The 17,241-nt window shown below is 39.2% G+C and overlaps 1 protein-coding gene across 1 annotated transcript in view; it reads left to right on the top strand.

Annotated features, from left to right (window-relative positions):
- The window catches only part of MAPK10 (mitogen-activated protein kinase 10), a gene marked incomplete at its 3' end in the record, with an annotated part of 78,941 nt that overhangs the window by 32,779 nt on the left and 28,921 nt on the right, over nt 1-17,241 (top strand). Inside the window, exons 3-6 of the mRNA XM_009647486.1 lie at nt 1,540-1,669; nt 3,938-3,996; nt 5,133-5,271; nt 6,521-6,686. Of these exons, the coding sequence (XP_009645781.1) occupies nt 1,540-1,669; nt 3,938-3,996; nt 5,133-5,271; nt 6,521-6,686 (494 nt within the window). The remainder of the gene's footprint in view (nt 1-1,539; nt 1,670-3,937; nt 3,997-5,132; nt 5,272-6,520; nt 6,687-17,241) is intronic.

Consider the following 17,241-nt stretch of genomic DNA (forward strand, 5'->3'; position numbering starts at 1 on the left):
GGTGCAGTACATTTCACACTGTTGATAATTTGGGGAGATCTGGTATTTATTTTTACTTTTTTTTCTGCAAATTAGCATTTTGATCTGAAATGGTTTCACTATGAAAGTGTTAAAATGGAACTTCCTGACAGTTTCAGAATACCTGCAAGGGCAGTCATGAGAATTTTTTTTTTCCCTCTGAACATATTTTCAGGGAAAATCCTGCCCCAAATGTCAACAGTGGACTAAAGCATTCTTCGCTAAACTCCTCATCACCTTTAGCAAGCAATTATTCTTATTTGTGGGATGTATTTGGTGTGTTATTTATGTAGGAGTGGTGTAATTGAAGTATTTCTTATTCTTCTCCACCTGTGTGGTTTCTAAGACATACACTGCCAACACTTTTTTTACTTATTTAGAGCACTTGTACGTTTTTGTTGGCTTTGTGACTAAGCTTCTGATGCTTGCATGCTTTCTGCTCTGTACTTGGTTAGTAAGACTCTGTAAGTAAATGTCAGTGAATGTCTACAATAAGCAGGAATTAATAAAAAAAATACAGAATTTTGAATATTAAATGCTTAAAACATTATTTTTAGAGCAACTAGTGGTTTGTTTGGTTTATCTTCTAGGACATGCACTGTTACTCTTCATGGAGTAGCAAAAAAACTTGTGTCACGGCTTTCCTCATTCTTGGTAAAAGGGAAAATCAGGAAGAGGGTCTGAGGGCTGTCCATTTGATAATGTTTCTGAGACTTAATGTGGCTTGTGAAATGTAGAATTGAAAATTTGTGTAGTCAGATTTAAACCACCAAAATAAGTGTTTCAGCTACATAGGAGGTAAAGATTATCAAAATAACTGGAGGTTATACAAAACATTTAAAAGTTTAAGGACAATTTTAGAAGCCCAGCTTTAAAGGCCCACTTTGCCTGTATTTCATGTTTTCAAAATTTTTAACTAAGCATATGTAACAAATTTTTTTCATTATCAGAAGGAAATGGTGAAGAAATGTTGTGAAATGGTTCTGTTTCTACATATGTTCTTGGAATTGGATTGCATGGTCTTGAAGAATAATTAAATAACTTGATTCTATGAGAAATATAAGGAAAATAGAAACTTCATTCTAGATAAAGTGGGCAATTGTTCATTGAGCCACTTGGTGAAGGTGTCCTTAATCATGACAGAAAAAGCAAAAGCCTCTCCGCTGTACCCAATGCACAGAGAGTTGCTTTATGAAACAATTTCTTGTCTCATCCAGGTGTTATTGTATTTTTATTTGAAGCTACTTAATTTTTTTTTCCCACCCCTTGAAAATAAGTGTTAATTTCCTATGGAACTGGAGTTCAGAAGTAGTGGTGCATGCTGTCTTCTGCTGACGTGGTGGTAAATGTTTCCTTTTGATGTCGTCTTTTTTCTCACTAGAAACTCTTTCCTCCTTTTGTCACAGTATTTTTCTCAGTGGAAAAAAAGGCAATAGTAAACTTGAGGCTCAGGAATTTGCCATGAGAAATGCAGGATATCCTCTAAGATGCATATAACCCCTGTGTTTGTAATTACTGCAGTGCTGCATATGATGCTGTCCTTGACAGAAACGTGGCCATTAAGAAGCTCAGCAGACCATTCCAGAACCAAACTCATGCCAAGCGAGCTTACAGGGAACTGGTCCTCATGAAGTGCGTGAATCATAAAAATGTAAGTTTTCAGTAGGTAACCAGAGAAATGGTATGTAAATTGGTTTGTTAGAAGGAAAATTGCTTTGTTGGATGTCTCTTTGAAACAGAAAAAAATGAAAAGTAGATTATGCTCAAGGGCTACAGTCTTTCTGGTGCTATATGCCCACATGAGAGAGTGAGGATCTTCCACGTGCTTATTTCAAGGCTATGCCAAATGTGGGTTCCACTAGTAGTGTTAGGGTGATAGAAGGGGAGAGAGCAGAATACGTTTGTGTCAAGTCCTTATGCAGAAATGCATAAGTGGTTGTTGGAATCCTTGCTCCATCCTCTTGTCACTGGGATTTGTCACTCAAAATCAGTGTCTGTTGAGGTGGAGTATTCATTGCACAAGTGTTGATCCTTATTCTGTACTTCATCTGAGGCCTAGTCATATAGATGTGTTGTATAGATTGTACAAGACGAGGGGCTGTCATGGTGAAGGTTGCTGCAAAACGGTCAAAGAAAATTAAGAACCAAAAGCACTTTTCCATTCTTGCATATTTGTGTGCAAGCTAATGTCGTGGAGCCAGGAACTCTGAAGCCTCAATACACTGTGCCATTCCTTCTAATCATGGTGTTGATGTTGGAATATACAGCACTAGCAGCTTCTAAACTTTCCTGCTTCTTATACCTGCTACCTATTGTATAACATCTAGTATCCATAACAAATGAAAATATTCCTGCACTGCAGCAAAAGAGTTATTCCAGGACTATATGTTAATCGTAACCATCTAGTTAGAACTATCTGCCTGACACTGTATAAACTTGCTTTTTTTGTAGTGAAATATGTAGGATTGCCCCATTGCATTGTCGAGGGATCTCCGAAGGATTTAGCTTTCCTACAATTCCTCAATTTCTGTTGTGGGTTGGTGCCATACCTCTGTTCCCCTTCCTTTTCATTAGCAGTGATTTTTTTCAGTTTGCTGCATGTTTACTTTTGCCTCAGATCCTGCAATGACTCTCTCCTTATGCAAAGCATAAATGAGCTTGAAAAGTTATGATGTAAGGTGAGATTTGACACTTGTTCTCAATCAGAAATTCTCATGGAAAGAAAAAGGACTGATCCTAAAATGGCAAAGAGCAGGTCACCTGTAGTGTCCTCTGCCCCACTTCTGGGCATTGACTTATCCTTACATTTCCACTGTGTTGATCAGGACTGTACCTGTGTCTTTCCTATTGACTTGGATGGAAACTGCCCTCAGTCAGGCCAATGTACAGGGCTTTGAAAATGCAGGTATGAGTGAGTAGTTCTCCCTGCAGGTGAAAGAATGATGCATTCTCACTTCATGTTTTTAATTGACTGGAAAGAGCAGAGGGCAGCAGGAGCGGTATTAATTTTAGATATATAATTTTAAAAATACTGCATAAAAGCTCATAGCAACACCACATTGGTGGGGTCAGAGTTTTAATCTGTACAGGAAAGTGCAAAGGCAGGAGAGGATTGTAAAGGCACCTGTGTGGAGGCAAGAATCAGTCAAAATATGTGGAGTAGACAGAAAGAATATCTAACCATTCCTATTAGAAAGCCTAGAGAGGTGATGGAGGCAGGGAGGGAGACATTCAGATGTTGTCTTCATGGTGGCCGTGCTGGTATCTTCTACCTCTGTTGCCCACACAGAAGGAAAGCACAGGAAATTCAGATCTCTAAGGTCCTGTATTTCTTCTGTGCTGTTTCACGTATTCTTATCCATGTAATACAATAGCCATTTGAGAAAAAAAAAGGTAAAAAAGGAGTTGCAGCATGCAACATGTCCTTGCACAGAATGTGTCTACTGCTTTAAAATGCTTCTACTAAAAGGCAGTACCTCTCATGATGGAATTTGTGTCAGTGTGTGTCCTCAAAGGAATTGGGGCCATGTCAGAAAGAAGGAAGTTCGAGCATTCTTCATATGTAAGAAATTTCTGGCTGTAGCACAAGGACTGCTGTGCCAGATTGAGCTGAAGTTGGTCTTTGAACCCGTAACCTCAAAATTCAGAGGACTCTCACCCTTAGCATTTTGGTTTGTGACGGATCATCACTAATCATTCTCTGAGAAACCATTTCAAGTGCACCTAGAAGAAATCTTAGAGGTCTGTGGTATTTTATTTTGAATGTTGCTGACTTTTTACTGTTCCATAAAGTGAGAAGTGTCAGTATAAATTGAGCAGAGAAAAAGCAGAGTTTATCCTTTAACACACACTTAAAAATTGGTTCAACTGCTTATGTTTATCACTTCTCTTCATCTTTTTGTCTCACTTTGCTTTTCAGATTATCAGTTTATTAAATGTCTTCACACCACAGAAATCTCTGGAGGAGTTCCAGGATGTGTAAGTAACACGGGCATTAATAAACTAAAGCTTTAGAGACATGTGGGGCATTATAGGGTACCTTGAATGCAATAACCCAGCAAAATACAAAGGTTTTAAGCCCCTTTAAAAAAGATCATGTGTAGTCTATGCTGTAGGTAGACAGATATTCTGCATTCCCATATTGAGAGCACTTTTGACACTTACAAGGTGCCAAATACCATGTTTCCTAAGCACTGTAACAGTGTGCAAAGCCTGCTGGAGGCTCTTCTTGAGAAGGTCAGTGTGTTTGTGTTTGCCTTCACACGCAGAGGAAGGGGTATGAGTAGTTAAAAAGGTCTGCTTTTGTGTTATTAGTTTGCTTGGGAAATGATGACTGTTATGTGACTCCCTGATGCGTGTGAGGTTTTGAAATGTGGCGCTTCATTCTGAAATAATTTCCTGTAAAAGAAACTGATGTGAAGTGTTTCCCCATTTCATATTTGTTTTGATATAACCTTTGACTGCATAAAATGACTTGCCTGGGGAACTAGTGCTAGGTGTAGAGGACAACTAGCGTCTTTGCTGAACATTGCCCTATTGCACAAGCACTACTGTGCATATTATGAACCTGCCCTGAATGAAATTAGTTGTAATGAGAATTGTGTTAAGTCATGCAATCTTAGCATGATTTTTCCTAAGGAAAGGAGGAGACCTTTTGCATCAGGATCCATATTTTGGCCTTTTGGACATCTCTGCTACTCTCTGATTCCTACATGTACTGTGGTAGCCATTCCTCATAATGATGAAGGGCCAAGCAGTCATGTCATTTGGTGCTTGTGGCTCTTCTGTTTCCTGCATGTTTCAGTGTCATGCTGCCTGTTTGCCCATGTAGGGTGCAGTCTTTGTCAGGGGGAATGCACCAAGACAGGGCCAGCAATCCACCTGTTTTGCTGGGACTCTAAAAGACTGGTGTCTCTGCAGTGAGATGGTGCAGCGAGAAACAAACACCACAATGGTACTGTTGTGAGTGGGCCCGGTCTCCAGCTGTGTTACTCCCAGTAATCAGAAATAAAGTGAATTCTGAAGCAAGAAAAGGCATTGTTACTTATTTGAGATGATGCTGTGGTTCCTCTTCAACACAGACAATAACCTTGAGATTTTGCTTTTTCATTCAGTTACCTAGTAATGGAGTTAATGGATGCCAATCTATGCCAGGTCATTCAGATGGAGCTAGACCATGAGCGAATGTCTTACCTACTGTACCAAATGCTCTGTGGTATCAAGCATCTTCACTCTGCGGGAATTATTCACAGGGTAAGAGGCCTTTGGTTCAAAACCTAAGGCAGCATATGACATCATCATGAAGTCTTAGAAACCACTTGAGTTTCTTGTGTACTGCAAATAACTATAAACTTACAAGTCAAAGTCCATCCCCTTAGCAGAGTAGCTTCATGCTTGTGTTAGGAATGAGATTATTTGTGAACTTAATCAGACAAAAAGGTAATGTGATTATTAAAAAAAAACCCCAACTGAATAATAAGGACTGGAAATCATCAAAATTATTATGATCTCTGAAACATGTAGAGAAATGTTATTTCTCCTGAAGATGCAGCTGGCTACATCTACCATGCGTGACATTCAGATAGTTTGAATTGATGTCATATTGTGGTCCAAGTATTGCTTGATCAGGGCATATGGAATTGGCATCTTTCATCATTTATGTGGGCTAAAACAAATGGAAAGACTGCTAAGTCTATATTAAAAGCATCCTCTCATCCTGCTTTTCCACATTGGAGTGCTGCGTCTGGTAAGGATGTGGTACCTGGCTGTGAATGCCAGAGGTAGCGCTATGTGTGATTGTAGACAACAGAGGGAACAGCTCATATGACTGAGCAGGAGGCAATTCTGAATGGATTGAAAATATCCTGGGCTAACTTCTTTACTGAAATGTGCTTTTACTAATTTGGGATTTCCAGCTGAAAAAAACAAATCCAAAAATATTTCCCTCCATTATGATAGAAAGAAAAGAAGGGCTGATAAAATGGGTTACAAAGTAAATGTTGATTTACAGTATACAAAGGTCTTGTTTCCTGGCATGTTGTATGTTTAGCAAAGGATGATAAATTTGGCTTCCAGATAGTCACCCAGCAAAGGATGAGTTGAATTACTATAAATGAAGCATTAAGATATCTCCACACGTACAGTTGGAATGAATCTGTTAGGCTCACAGCATTAAAAAAAATATATATATACGCAAAATGTACTCTAATACTAATCCTAGTTTCTTGAACTGCTAAATGCAATTAATATAACACCATTAGGCTCCTGCTATCCAGGTAAAGCCCCACAGTACGCCAAGTTAAAACACCATCCAGAAGAGTTTGCTAGAGAAACAGTAGCAAGGTTTTGCTGTGTATTTACAAGTATTTCTGATAATAACTGTAAGTGTCAGAAAAGTAAAAGAATATTTGAAGGGTGACCTAAAATTTCTGTGCATATCACAGCTGTGCCTGGCTTTTTGAAGGACAGTCATAAACAAAAGTCTCTTCACTATCTTCTGCAGGATTTAAAACCAAGTAATATTGTGGTAAAATCTGACTGCACATTGAAGATTTTGGATTTTGGACTGGCCAGGACTGCAGGCACTAGCTTCATGATGACTCCATATGTGGTGACACGTTACTACAGAGCACCAGAGGTCATCTTGGGAATGGGCTACAAGGAGAACGGTAGGACTGCAATTTCACAGCAAAGCACAGCACGACCTGAAATGTAAGGTCTGCCTCTACAATTGTGAGGGGCACCAGGAGAAAAAGAAAACGTAATGGGAAATGACATCCTGAATCTAAAAGGCAGGTCATTTAGAGGAGTTTCTCACTGCTGTGTACTGCAGCTACAGGATGTATTTGGGATGTAATGCTGGTGAATTTGTCAGTGTGGGATTGCAGAGTAATGAGAAACTTGTTCTTAGTTATGGTTGAACTTAAGAAATACAATTAGCTCTTCTGACCAGAATGTCTTTGCGTTCTGTGACTCTGAAACTGTGGAAACGACTGGAATTGCTGAAAGAGTGATGTGTTCTAAATTGGAGTCTGGGTCTGTGAATTGTTTGAGGGAAGAAAAAAATAGGGAATTGAAAAAGGGAATCCTAGCGCTTCCAGAATTTTTCCAAATCTGAATTATAGGAATGGTTTCTGTCTTTATGATAGCTTTAAGTAAAGTCCCAGGTTTTGCTGACAGGTTTCATGTGGTCAAAATCTAGGCATACATTTTGCAGTTTGAGTCTTTTTTTAAATGGAAAGTAGAGTGGGAGAGAACAGGAAAAAGCTGAAGCTAAAAAACATGCATCTGATTTGTATGTAACCTTCCTAGACGTAAATAGATTTTGCTCTGAACAGTCTGTGAGGGATCTGGATACCTCTTGGTCCCTGGGAAGATCATGAATAGCAGGGTAGGGGGTGCTCGCTATAGAGAAGCGGGTAAGGAAGAATTCACATTCTGCAGGGAAAGAAGGGAAAAGTTTCTAAGCGATTCTCATTTTGAAACAAAACTGAGAATTGCATCTGAGTGCCAGGTAGACCAGGCAGGAAAGGAGGGGATATAACATATAACAGAGCAGAATCTGCCACAACTCAGATTCTGGTGTCAAAAGCTACCACTTGTCTGTTTGAGAAGGAGACTTTTTGATGACAAATACAGCAAATATCAAACCCAGGAATTTATTTAAAAGTCTCCTACTTAACTTACATTGAAGAAGTTGGCTAACCTGTGGGAGAACCTTTACTAACAGCCAGCTGCATCCTGTAAAGGGTGGTGAAACTGATTTTGGGAGCCGATTCCATGACTTAAGCAAGAATAAAGGCATGCTCACACGTCTTCCAAAATTAGCAAGTCTCTGCATGAATTATTTGAAATGTTTATGAGTTTACAGTACACATTTTAATATGAAAGTCTAAAAAGTAGAGAATTATTAAGCAGAGACTAAGCATACAGAATAATTTCTGAAAAAGGAATAATCTTCCTTTGTAACTGATATTTAAGTGCCATCAGAAATTTGAACTAGGCTCAGCATGCTTTAGATAGTTCCTTATTTAGAGTTCCTTTATTGTGAAATAAATTATTTTGCGCTTATTTTTTTTTCTCCCCAGACGTTTAGTAGATGATTACCATTGTTGTTGTTATTGTCCCTGAAAGGACAGAGAAAGCACTTGCTTTTCACATGATTAAAGTCACACCAAGAAAAAGTTAGACACACTTTTGCGATGAAGTACACAGCTGGGAAGGTACTAAGAATGTTTGCCACATCTAAAGGTCCTGGTCAAATGCCCATTGAAGTTAACATAGAGACTTCCTTTGACTTCCCTGGGTAATAAATCTGGCTCAAGATGAATGATCTCATCTTACTTTTACAAAGCAAAAATAAAGTAAACAGAGAAAGAAAACAGAATATTTAAAAATGAAGGTCACCTGTCTGAGGAGCCAGTCTACTTGGCGGCTCTGATCCAGCTCCCAAGGAAGTCAACAGAAAGGGTTGTTCTTTGCTTCCCTGCTCTGGCCTACGCTGCCACATTACTGAAACTCCCCTATTTTTTTTATTTTCCCCTTCTTACTATGTACACTGCCTGTATAAGGACTGTTCACTGCTTTCGTTTCCTTTCTGCACTTGGTTGGCTAAAGATGCATAATTATAACCAGTTTGCTGCAATTTTGTAGAAGGTCCCAAAACTGTCACTATGAAAAAAAACTCTGCCACTGCCTCAGGCATGCTCTTGCTGTCCCATGCCCCTGATACCTGTACCCTCCTTTTCCCAAATGGAACATTTCACCTTTATTTTGTTTTACCAAGAAATGAGTTGTTTGTTTGTTTCTTTGGTTTGTTTTAGATTGCTTTTGAAGGATAAAAGGGGGGAAGAAAAAGAGGAGAAACTGGTTGTGTAGGTCAAACATGACCAGACATGAGGATTCAAAGCTGAGAAACAACATAGCCTTTTAAAGCATTTGAAAGCAGTTATTTTCCCTTCACATGGAAAGTCTTTTCTTTCTGTGTGTACCATGTCACTATCTATCTAGCCTTTATTCTTGTAAGACTGAAAGGGCAACCATCTACCCCCACCCATCCCCCGCCCCCAAGTCAAGCAGATAATACAACTGTGCATATTGCATCTAAAAGCTGAAGGCGGGATCAGGAAGATAAGGAATGCTCTTAGTCTTGTTGGTACTTGTCCTGCAAAGCATTTGTTTTAGCATTTATTTTGAGTACCTATGCAGTAAAAAGCAGAGTCCACACATGTCACTCTCCAGTTCTTCCCAGTCGGTATGTAGGTACAGACAGATACATATAGATAGGAACCTATAGATAGGACATAGTTATAAATCCTGAAGCAGGAGTTTTAAATAACCCTTAAGGCTGGTATTTATCCATACGGCCTTTACTCGTGTGAGCAGTTCCATTTGGAACCTCTTGTGTACTGCTGCAGAGAGACTCAAGTCTTGCAGGACAAAGCCTAGAAACTGCCTGGCTGTAAATAGCATTTATTCCAGGTGATCATTGTCTAGCTTTGGGATTTTTTTTTTTTACTTTTGATTTTTTTTCTTTAAAAAAAAAAAAATAAAAGGTTGTGTTTTCACCATAAACTCAGTGTATATCACAGGTCTGTGCGGTTGTTACTTGATCTTTACTTGCTAGCTATGGGCCTTTCCCCAAAAATGTTGATTTTAAACTTTTTCCACCATTGTTACTAGCTACCATTGAGCTGACTGACACAGCTTTTACTTATTTACTTATTTATTTTAGCTTTTGGTGAGACATGAAAAAAACCTCACAAAACTACAAAACAAACTGTACTGTTCTGATCAACCTGCTCTTTTTCCCCTCCTTTAAGAGTGAAATGTCATAGTTAACTTTGCTTTTTTTCCCTCCTTCTTCACTTCCCTGTCTCTGCTGTTCTAGTGGATATATGGTCTGTGGGATGCATTATGGGAGAAATGGTTCGCCACAAAATCCTCTTTCCAGGAAGGGATTGTATCCTTGTGCCATTTGCTGCAGCTTCACCTATTATTTGTTTGTCTCCTCCACCCCATCCCTTTTACCATATAATGGTAGAATGGTAATACCAGGACTGTAAAGATAGAAGCAAAAAGTTGAATCCCAGAGGTATGAGTAAATGAAAATAGCACACTACTGATATGAACACAATTGAAAACGAAAAACAGATGCACAGAATTATTTCAGTCAAATAAGTTACTTTATTTTAAAACCTGTAGTCATTCGATTTTATGTAGTCTTTGCTGTACTAATAAGCAATATAGAAAACAAGCACTGTGATTGCAAATTGGATAGCTTTACTTACTATTCTTCAAAGGAAAAATAAGAAAAAAAGAAAAGAATCCTAACTTGGCCCATCTGGTTCCTGTAAATCTGTTTTTCTGCTTTTATTATTTTTTTGGAAATAGTGACTTTGTAACATTTGTGGTGACATCATAATCTTTTGCTTGTTAATGCATCATGGATTAATCTCTGTCATGGTTTAACCCGGCTGGCAACTAAGCACCACGCAGCCGCTCGCTCACTCCCCCCCTCCCTCAGTGGGATGGGGGAGAGAATCGGGAAGAAAATAAAAGGTTAGAGCCGAGGGCTGAGATAAAGACAGTTTAATAAGAGAAAATAATAATAATACTAATAATGAGAATGATAACAGAATATACAGAATATACAAAAGGAATGATGCACAAAGCAATTGCTCACCACCCACCGACTGATGCCCAGCCCATCCCGAGCCGCGAGCAGTCCCGGAGCCGCAATCACTCTCCCCGTGACCGATCAACCGACTAACCCGCCCCCGAGCATGACGTTATATGGTATGGAATAGCTCTTTGGACAGTTTGGGTTAGCTGTCCTAGCTGTGCTGTACTCCCAGCTTGTTATGCACCTGGCCGAGCAGGAGAAGCTCAAAAAGTCCTTAAGTAGTCTGAGCACTACTTTGCAACAACTAAAACCATCAGTGTGTTATCAACATTCTTCTAGTACTAAATCTAAAACACAGCACTATGCTAGCTACTATGAAGAAAATTATCCCAGCCAGAACCAGGACAATCTCAATGCTGTATGGGCTCAGAGTTGAGTCAATACAACTTTTTTTTTCTTTAAAACAAAATGAAGAATTTGACTTGCCCAGTTTAAGGCAACGGTTTATCTTATGTGGTTTCCAAATTGGCCTGAAAACAGATTCTCTTGATTTAAAAATGGACTTTCCTTTACTTGCATGAGGTCTGTGTTGTTAATTAAACTGTATTTCATAGAATCATAGAATCATAGAATGTTTTGGGTTGGAAGGGACCCCTAGAGGTCATCTAGTCCCAACCCCCCTGCAGGAGCAGGGACATCGCTAACTAGATCAGGTTGCTCAGAGCCCCATCCAACCTGGCCTTCAATGTTTCCCAAGATGGGGCATCTGCCACCTCTCTGGGCAACCTGTTCCAGTGTTTCACCACCCTCATTGTAAAGAATTTCTCCTTATATCCAGTCTAAACCTACCCTGTTTTAGTTTAAAACCATCACCCCTTGTCCTTTTGCAATAGAACCTGCTAAAACGTTTGTCCTCATCTTTATTACAAGCCCCCTTTTGTGGCCCTCCTCTGGACCTGCTCCAACACTTCCATGTCCTTCTTGTGCTGAAGGCTCCAGAGCTGGATGCAGTACTCTAGGTGAGGTCTCACCAGAGCAGAGGGGCAGAATCACCTCCCTCGACCTGCTGGACCTCCTATCTTGTTCTTCTTGTCTTGGGTGTTGTTATTTTTGCCACTTCCAAAGTGGTGAAAGGAATATTAGAAAATGAAAACAAAAGAGGAGGTGTCTACTTAGCCTCTGGTTTATCACACACTAAGCCAGGCAACCTGCTCACAATGGCTGGGAAGTGTAAGTAGTGTGTGTATTGCCCCTCAGAATAAAATGCAGCAACGTAACATGTTTTCCACTTTCAGAAACAGAGGCATTTTATTTTCAGCAGGTTGGCGGAAAGACACCATAAAAATCTGGCATCAGCAGACCCTAGCAGTTGGTGTGGAGAAAATATCCAGCTTTTACAGATATGTAGTGATGGAAGTGATTATTTTTTTGCTGGCTCTTGAGTGATTCCTGTAGTGTTTGTCAGAGTTAGGTCCTGCCTGTCCTAAAACAGGACTGTCAACTTTCTCTAAAAACGGAGCTCTGCCCGATAGCCAGGTGAAGATGCAGTTATGCTTTCCTAACAGGTAGATGGGGAAACTGCAGGTACCTCCTGGTTGCTGAGGAGGAAACAGCAACGTTGTGCTGCCTTCCAGTCTCCTAGGAATATGCACTGGAAAGTTATTGGATGCAAAACATGACAATGAAGTAAGAATGGTGTTTTTTTATTATTAGTGGAATAAGAATGGTGGTTTGTGTTATTAGTGGATAGCTTTGAGATGTGACTCCATAGGTGCTGAGGTTTTCCTGCAATGTGTGGAGCAGGCTGCGTGGCCACCTTTTGCTGTAATCTGAATGTGAAGGGCAGCTCCCAGCATTCATGAGACCTGTAATTCAGTGTGATAGTTATGCTGTGTTTCACTGGTAACAATACCTCAAACACCATCGTAACCCTTCCACCAGATATTGTGCTGTTTCCTCTTCTTTCTTAATGTACAAAGAAAAACTAAACGATTTATAATATACTTGACGGTATTTCCATTTAATCTATTTGGAGAGAAGTCTGAAAAAGCTATCTCAGTGTAAAAACATACCACTGTGGTTAGTAGGTTGATCTCCTTTTTCAATAACAAATGGTATTTGAGTCATGTTGTTCTGCCCATTTCCAAGAAAAATAAATGCTGTGTAATTTAAACAACATAGCTTTTTAAAAAAATAATTCAAACAGGAGAATTACATTGTTTCTGTCTGGCTGTGACAACAATCTCTTATGACAGTGTCTTATAGCAACAGAATATTTTTAAAATACCTTTTACCATTAAAAATAACTGAATTTTTGAACTAAATGCAGAAAACAATATGTAAATTGTGGGATAGTCCTACTTTTTAAATCATTGGAAATCCCATACCCTGAAATGCCAGATCACAATTGCTACCATGTTTTAGTGGTGGGTTTATTCAGGTGAGTTGGAAGTTTAAAAATAAACAAACAAACAAAAAAAACCAAAAACCAAACAAACAAAAAAGAAAACATTTTAATCTGTACATTCATTTCCAAGTCAATACTCATTTGTTAATCAGTTTGACCCAACGAATAAGAGTTTTCAGTGTTAGACTGGCTTGTGTATAGGTCCATGTTATTTCCCCTCCCTCTGTGGCTATTAATGAGCAGATCTAGTTTGCCTCCTAGCTACAGGAAGAGCTGGAGAAGCATTTACACAGCTGCAGGTAAACTTCATAGAAGGATGTTACAATAACGCTTCCCTTGGGCTATTTAAGGCCTTCCAGCAGTGGGTTTTCTAGTGGGATTTCTAGCTGAAAGAGGCAAGTCTGTATATAAATTAAAATTTTCAATTCTTTTTAATTATTCAGAAAAAATGTCTACTGTGTGCACTTACTTTCAGTGTAAGGAGCTTACTCATTTCCAGCCTGGAGTAAGAACTTTCATGTATAGCACAGTATACATCTAAGAAAAATTTCACAGCTGCTGCCAAGGTTTATGGAAAGAAAAATTTTTTAAAGTTAATCTTAACTAAACCATTGCACTGAGTTACCATTGCACTTAGGCGTTGCTGACTTTAAATGAAATTTCGTTTTTAAAGTCTTCATGGAAATTAAGACATGGAGAAGATTAATTTCAGATAATCTCATTTACATAAATAAGAAACTCTAAGTTGTTATAAGAAAACTCTGAAATCCATATAGACCACAGGTACCAGTTAGTCCCAGTTAGTATAAAAGTTACCCATTTTAAAAAATGTTTCTTAACTTTATTAAAATGCTCTCTGAACATGTGTTCAGTTAACTGCTGTTTTCATTAGCAAGAAGCTAAACAGTACTTGAAAATGGTTGCTCTGTGAATATTGCTGAGGTATTTAATCTATTTGACCTGGTAAGACACTTAAAATACAGCAGGGCTAGGGTATTGGCCCATTCAAGTGCTGTCGGTTTGCGGTGAGCCAGATGATTTTCAGATAAATAAGAACACCCTCCAACCTCCAGGAGAGTACCCGCTAGAAATTGCATAGCAGATACCTTTGTTCCTTGTTGCTCACCTAAAGCAGACATTTCATAATACTGTCAGGGAGACTTCTTTGTCAGAAGTCAGACCATCATGAGAAGAAATCCACCTTTTGATCGATTTCCAGATGGATTTACAGACCAAGTATCAGCAAGTTCTGGTAACCTTTTGTAGTCTACTTCTGAGCTTCTCGCACTTTCTTCGATGGTTATTCCGCTCTTGTCTCAGTTATTCAGGCAGAGTGTGAGCACCTAAAAACTTCCTAAACTCTTGGATGTCATTGGAAATATGTTGGAAAAGTCCAGGACTTTCCCCAAAGCTGTGTTCAGCTCTAGCTAATAATGTCTTCAAAATCTCATAAGATTTCAGTTTAAGGTTTGGAAATGTGTTTCTGTGTATTTTTGAGAGAGAAAAACTTAAAATGCTCTGAATGCTTTCAAGTGAGATAGATGTGTTAAGATCTGAGCTGCTGAGGCTACAGTGATGTCCCACAGGCACACATAACTTCAGTGGGGAAATAAAGCAATCAAAAAGAGCATTTCTTTTCAGTCTGGGGAGGCATGTAAAGGATAGCAAGTACGCTAGCAAGCTCATATGCAAGTCCTTCAGCAGATCAAAGGGGAAACAGGGATTTAGTCATAGAAATATATTGTGGTAACAGCCCAGTGTCTTAAGTTTGTCTAGGCCTGGATTACAGCGGTGAAGATGGAAAACAGAATTCCTACTGCAAATAACTTAGTGTCTTAAGACAGTCAAAAGAGAAAATACCATTAAGATAGCAACAGAGAAAAAAATCCAAACTTATTCTATGTAGTTAGAAACATCCAAAATGGATTGTGAAGAGAACTCAGCATTAACAGATGAAGCTTTTTTTCTGTGGCCAGATTTTCAAAAATTCCTTTGTCCACCAGCTGTCTTTGAGAGTGGTGGGATTAAGAAATGCTCTATGATGTCTGACAGATAGTATTCTGTTGCATTTTCCCAGAAATTTACATGTGAAAAAAATTGCTTGCCTTAGAGAAAAAATTCTCAATCAGGAAAGTCTTTTAGGGAAACATGTTGCCTTTCCACCACTCATTAGCAGAATTTGTCTTTGCATTTGAAATATGATCAACATTTATTAGTGGGTATAATGCTAGTGGTTTTGAGTGCACGCTGGAGGTTTTCTTAAATTTTGGTATAATAAAACATCTGCACTTTAGTGCAGTCCGTTGTTTTTCTTGTTCCCAGTAGTATTTTCTTAAGGCTTGTTTTGTCTTTTAAAAAACAAAACCAGCAATTAGCATCAGGATTATTCAGAGAAGACTATTAAGAATGGCTGGCCTGGCTCTCCAGGTTAGATCAGCTGGTATGCGTTAACCTGCTGCTTAAGTGTCTGTTAGCTATGATGGCATTGATGGCTAAGTTTGGATTTTGTTCAGCTGGATGGTTCCTCCCTTGGTATATGGTATTTGGTTTTGGACTCGGGATTTTTCTGAGAATATAGCAAGAGATTGAATTATGATGATTTTATTGGGAGAAGTTTGCTCATATGAGATGAGGTCTGTCTCAAAGAGACTTCAGTGTAGATGTGAAGACCATTTGGCTGTTGCCATTCTTCTCTTTTTTTTAATTCAGGTATGTGTACTCTAACAGTTTATAGTGCAATCTGCACTTAGTATAAGAGCCCCATGCTGCCTGTGATCTGTGTGGCATTTGGAGTGGATCCCAGCTGCTACAATGAAGGTCATCCATTGCTTGTTTCCCAATGCTCACCTTAAAGATTTTCAGCATGGGTCTGAATGTGCGGTTTGAAAAGTGCCCAAGTGTTGAAGTGTAGGTATGTGCTACACCTACAGCTGTCTCATACGAATTTCAGCCAAGGCAAGTTACTTGCCTTCTCATGCACTTACGAAAATTAGATGGTCTCTTATGTCTTGGGTGGTTTGTTTTTTTTTCTTTCTACACCATTAATCAGCTTTTGCTTGATGGCAACTGTGCTAATTTGAGCTGAGTTTCAGTGGTACAATTGAGCAGAAAACTTAGAACTTGTAGACAAAAGAGATAGTACTGAAGTGTCGTTTGTCAAGAGCATGTGGGTATTTGGTTGGAATCAAAGTAGAGGACTGGAATATTCTCAAAATCACATATCATTTATCAGATACAAAAATATATAAGTATACTTAAATGATAATCTATCTGTATTATAGCAGGAGAGACTACCTGTGAGATTCCTGATGGAAGAGGTAAAACGAGTGTACTTGAATACTCTGAGACCTGAGAAGAGATACTTCAAAGTCAAAATTTAAATTAGGCTAAAAAGAGGGTCTGAAGCTAGCAACTACAGGAGCTGCAAAACATGTTTTAAGTGTTACTGCCTGTTAGATGCAGTTTAGTGTTTCACATTCCTTGTCAAGATTTTCCATAAGTCTCTTACTGTGATGATTTTTTATATAGATATATTTAAAAGCAAATGGTAGACAGGGAAGGGCATGATTCATTCCTCATGCCTCCACTCATTCTTGAGCTTGCATCTCAGGATTCCCATGGCCTTTTGTTAATAGACATGTGCCTCTATATCCTGTGACACCCCTTCCAGGCCCTCTGCTGTTCTGAACAGGATAGTGGAGCACGAGTTGCCAAGGAGAAGTAATTATTTTTCAGCACTTGTTTGGCACTGCAACCTAAGAATCATAAAATCATTTGGTTGAAAAGACCTTTGAGATCTAATCCAACTGTACCTGTCCACTACTTAATCATAGAATCATAGAATTGTTTAGGTTGGAAAAGACCTTTAAGATCATCAAGTCCAACCCACCATCTGCCATCCCACCACTAAGCCATGTCCCTAAGCACCTCGTCTACCCATCTTTTAAATACCTCCAGGGATGGGGACTCGACCACTTCCCTGGGTAGCCCGTTCCAATGCTTGACAACCCTTTCATAGAAAAAATTCTTCCTAATGTCCAACCTAAACCTCCCCTGGCACAACTTGAGGCCATTTCCCCTCATCCTATCTCCCGTTACCAGGGAGAAGAGACCGACCCCCACCTCACTGACAGCCTCCTTTCGGGTGGTTGTAGAGGGCGATAAGGTCTCCCCTCAGCCTCCTCTTCTCCAG

This window comes from Egretta garzetta, unplaced genomic scaffold, assembly GCF_000687185.1.
Source record: "Egretta garzetta isolate BGI_Z169 unplaced genomic scaffold, ASM68718v1 scaffold89, whole genome shotgun sequence".
In the NCBI taxonomy this organism is placed as follows: Eukaryota; Metazoa; Chordata; class Aves; order Pelecaniformes; family Ardeidae; genus Egretta; species Egretta garzetta.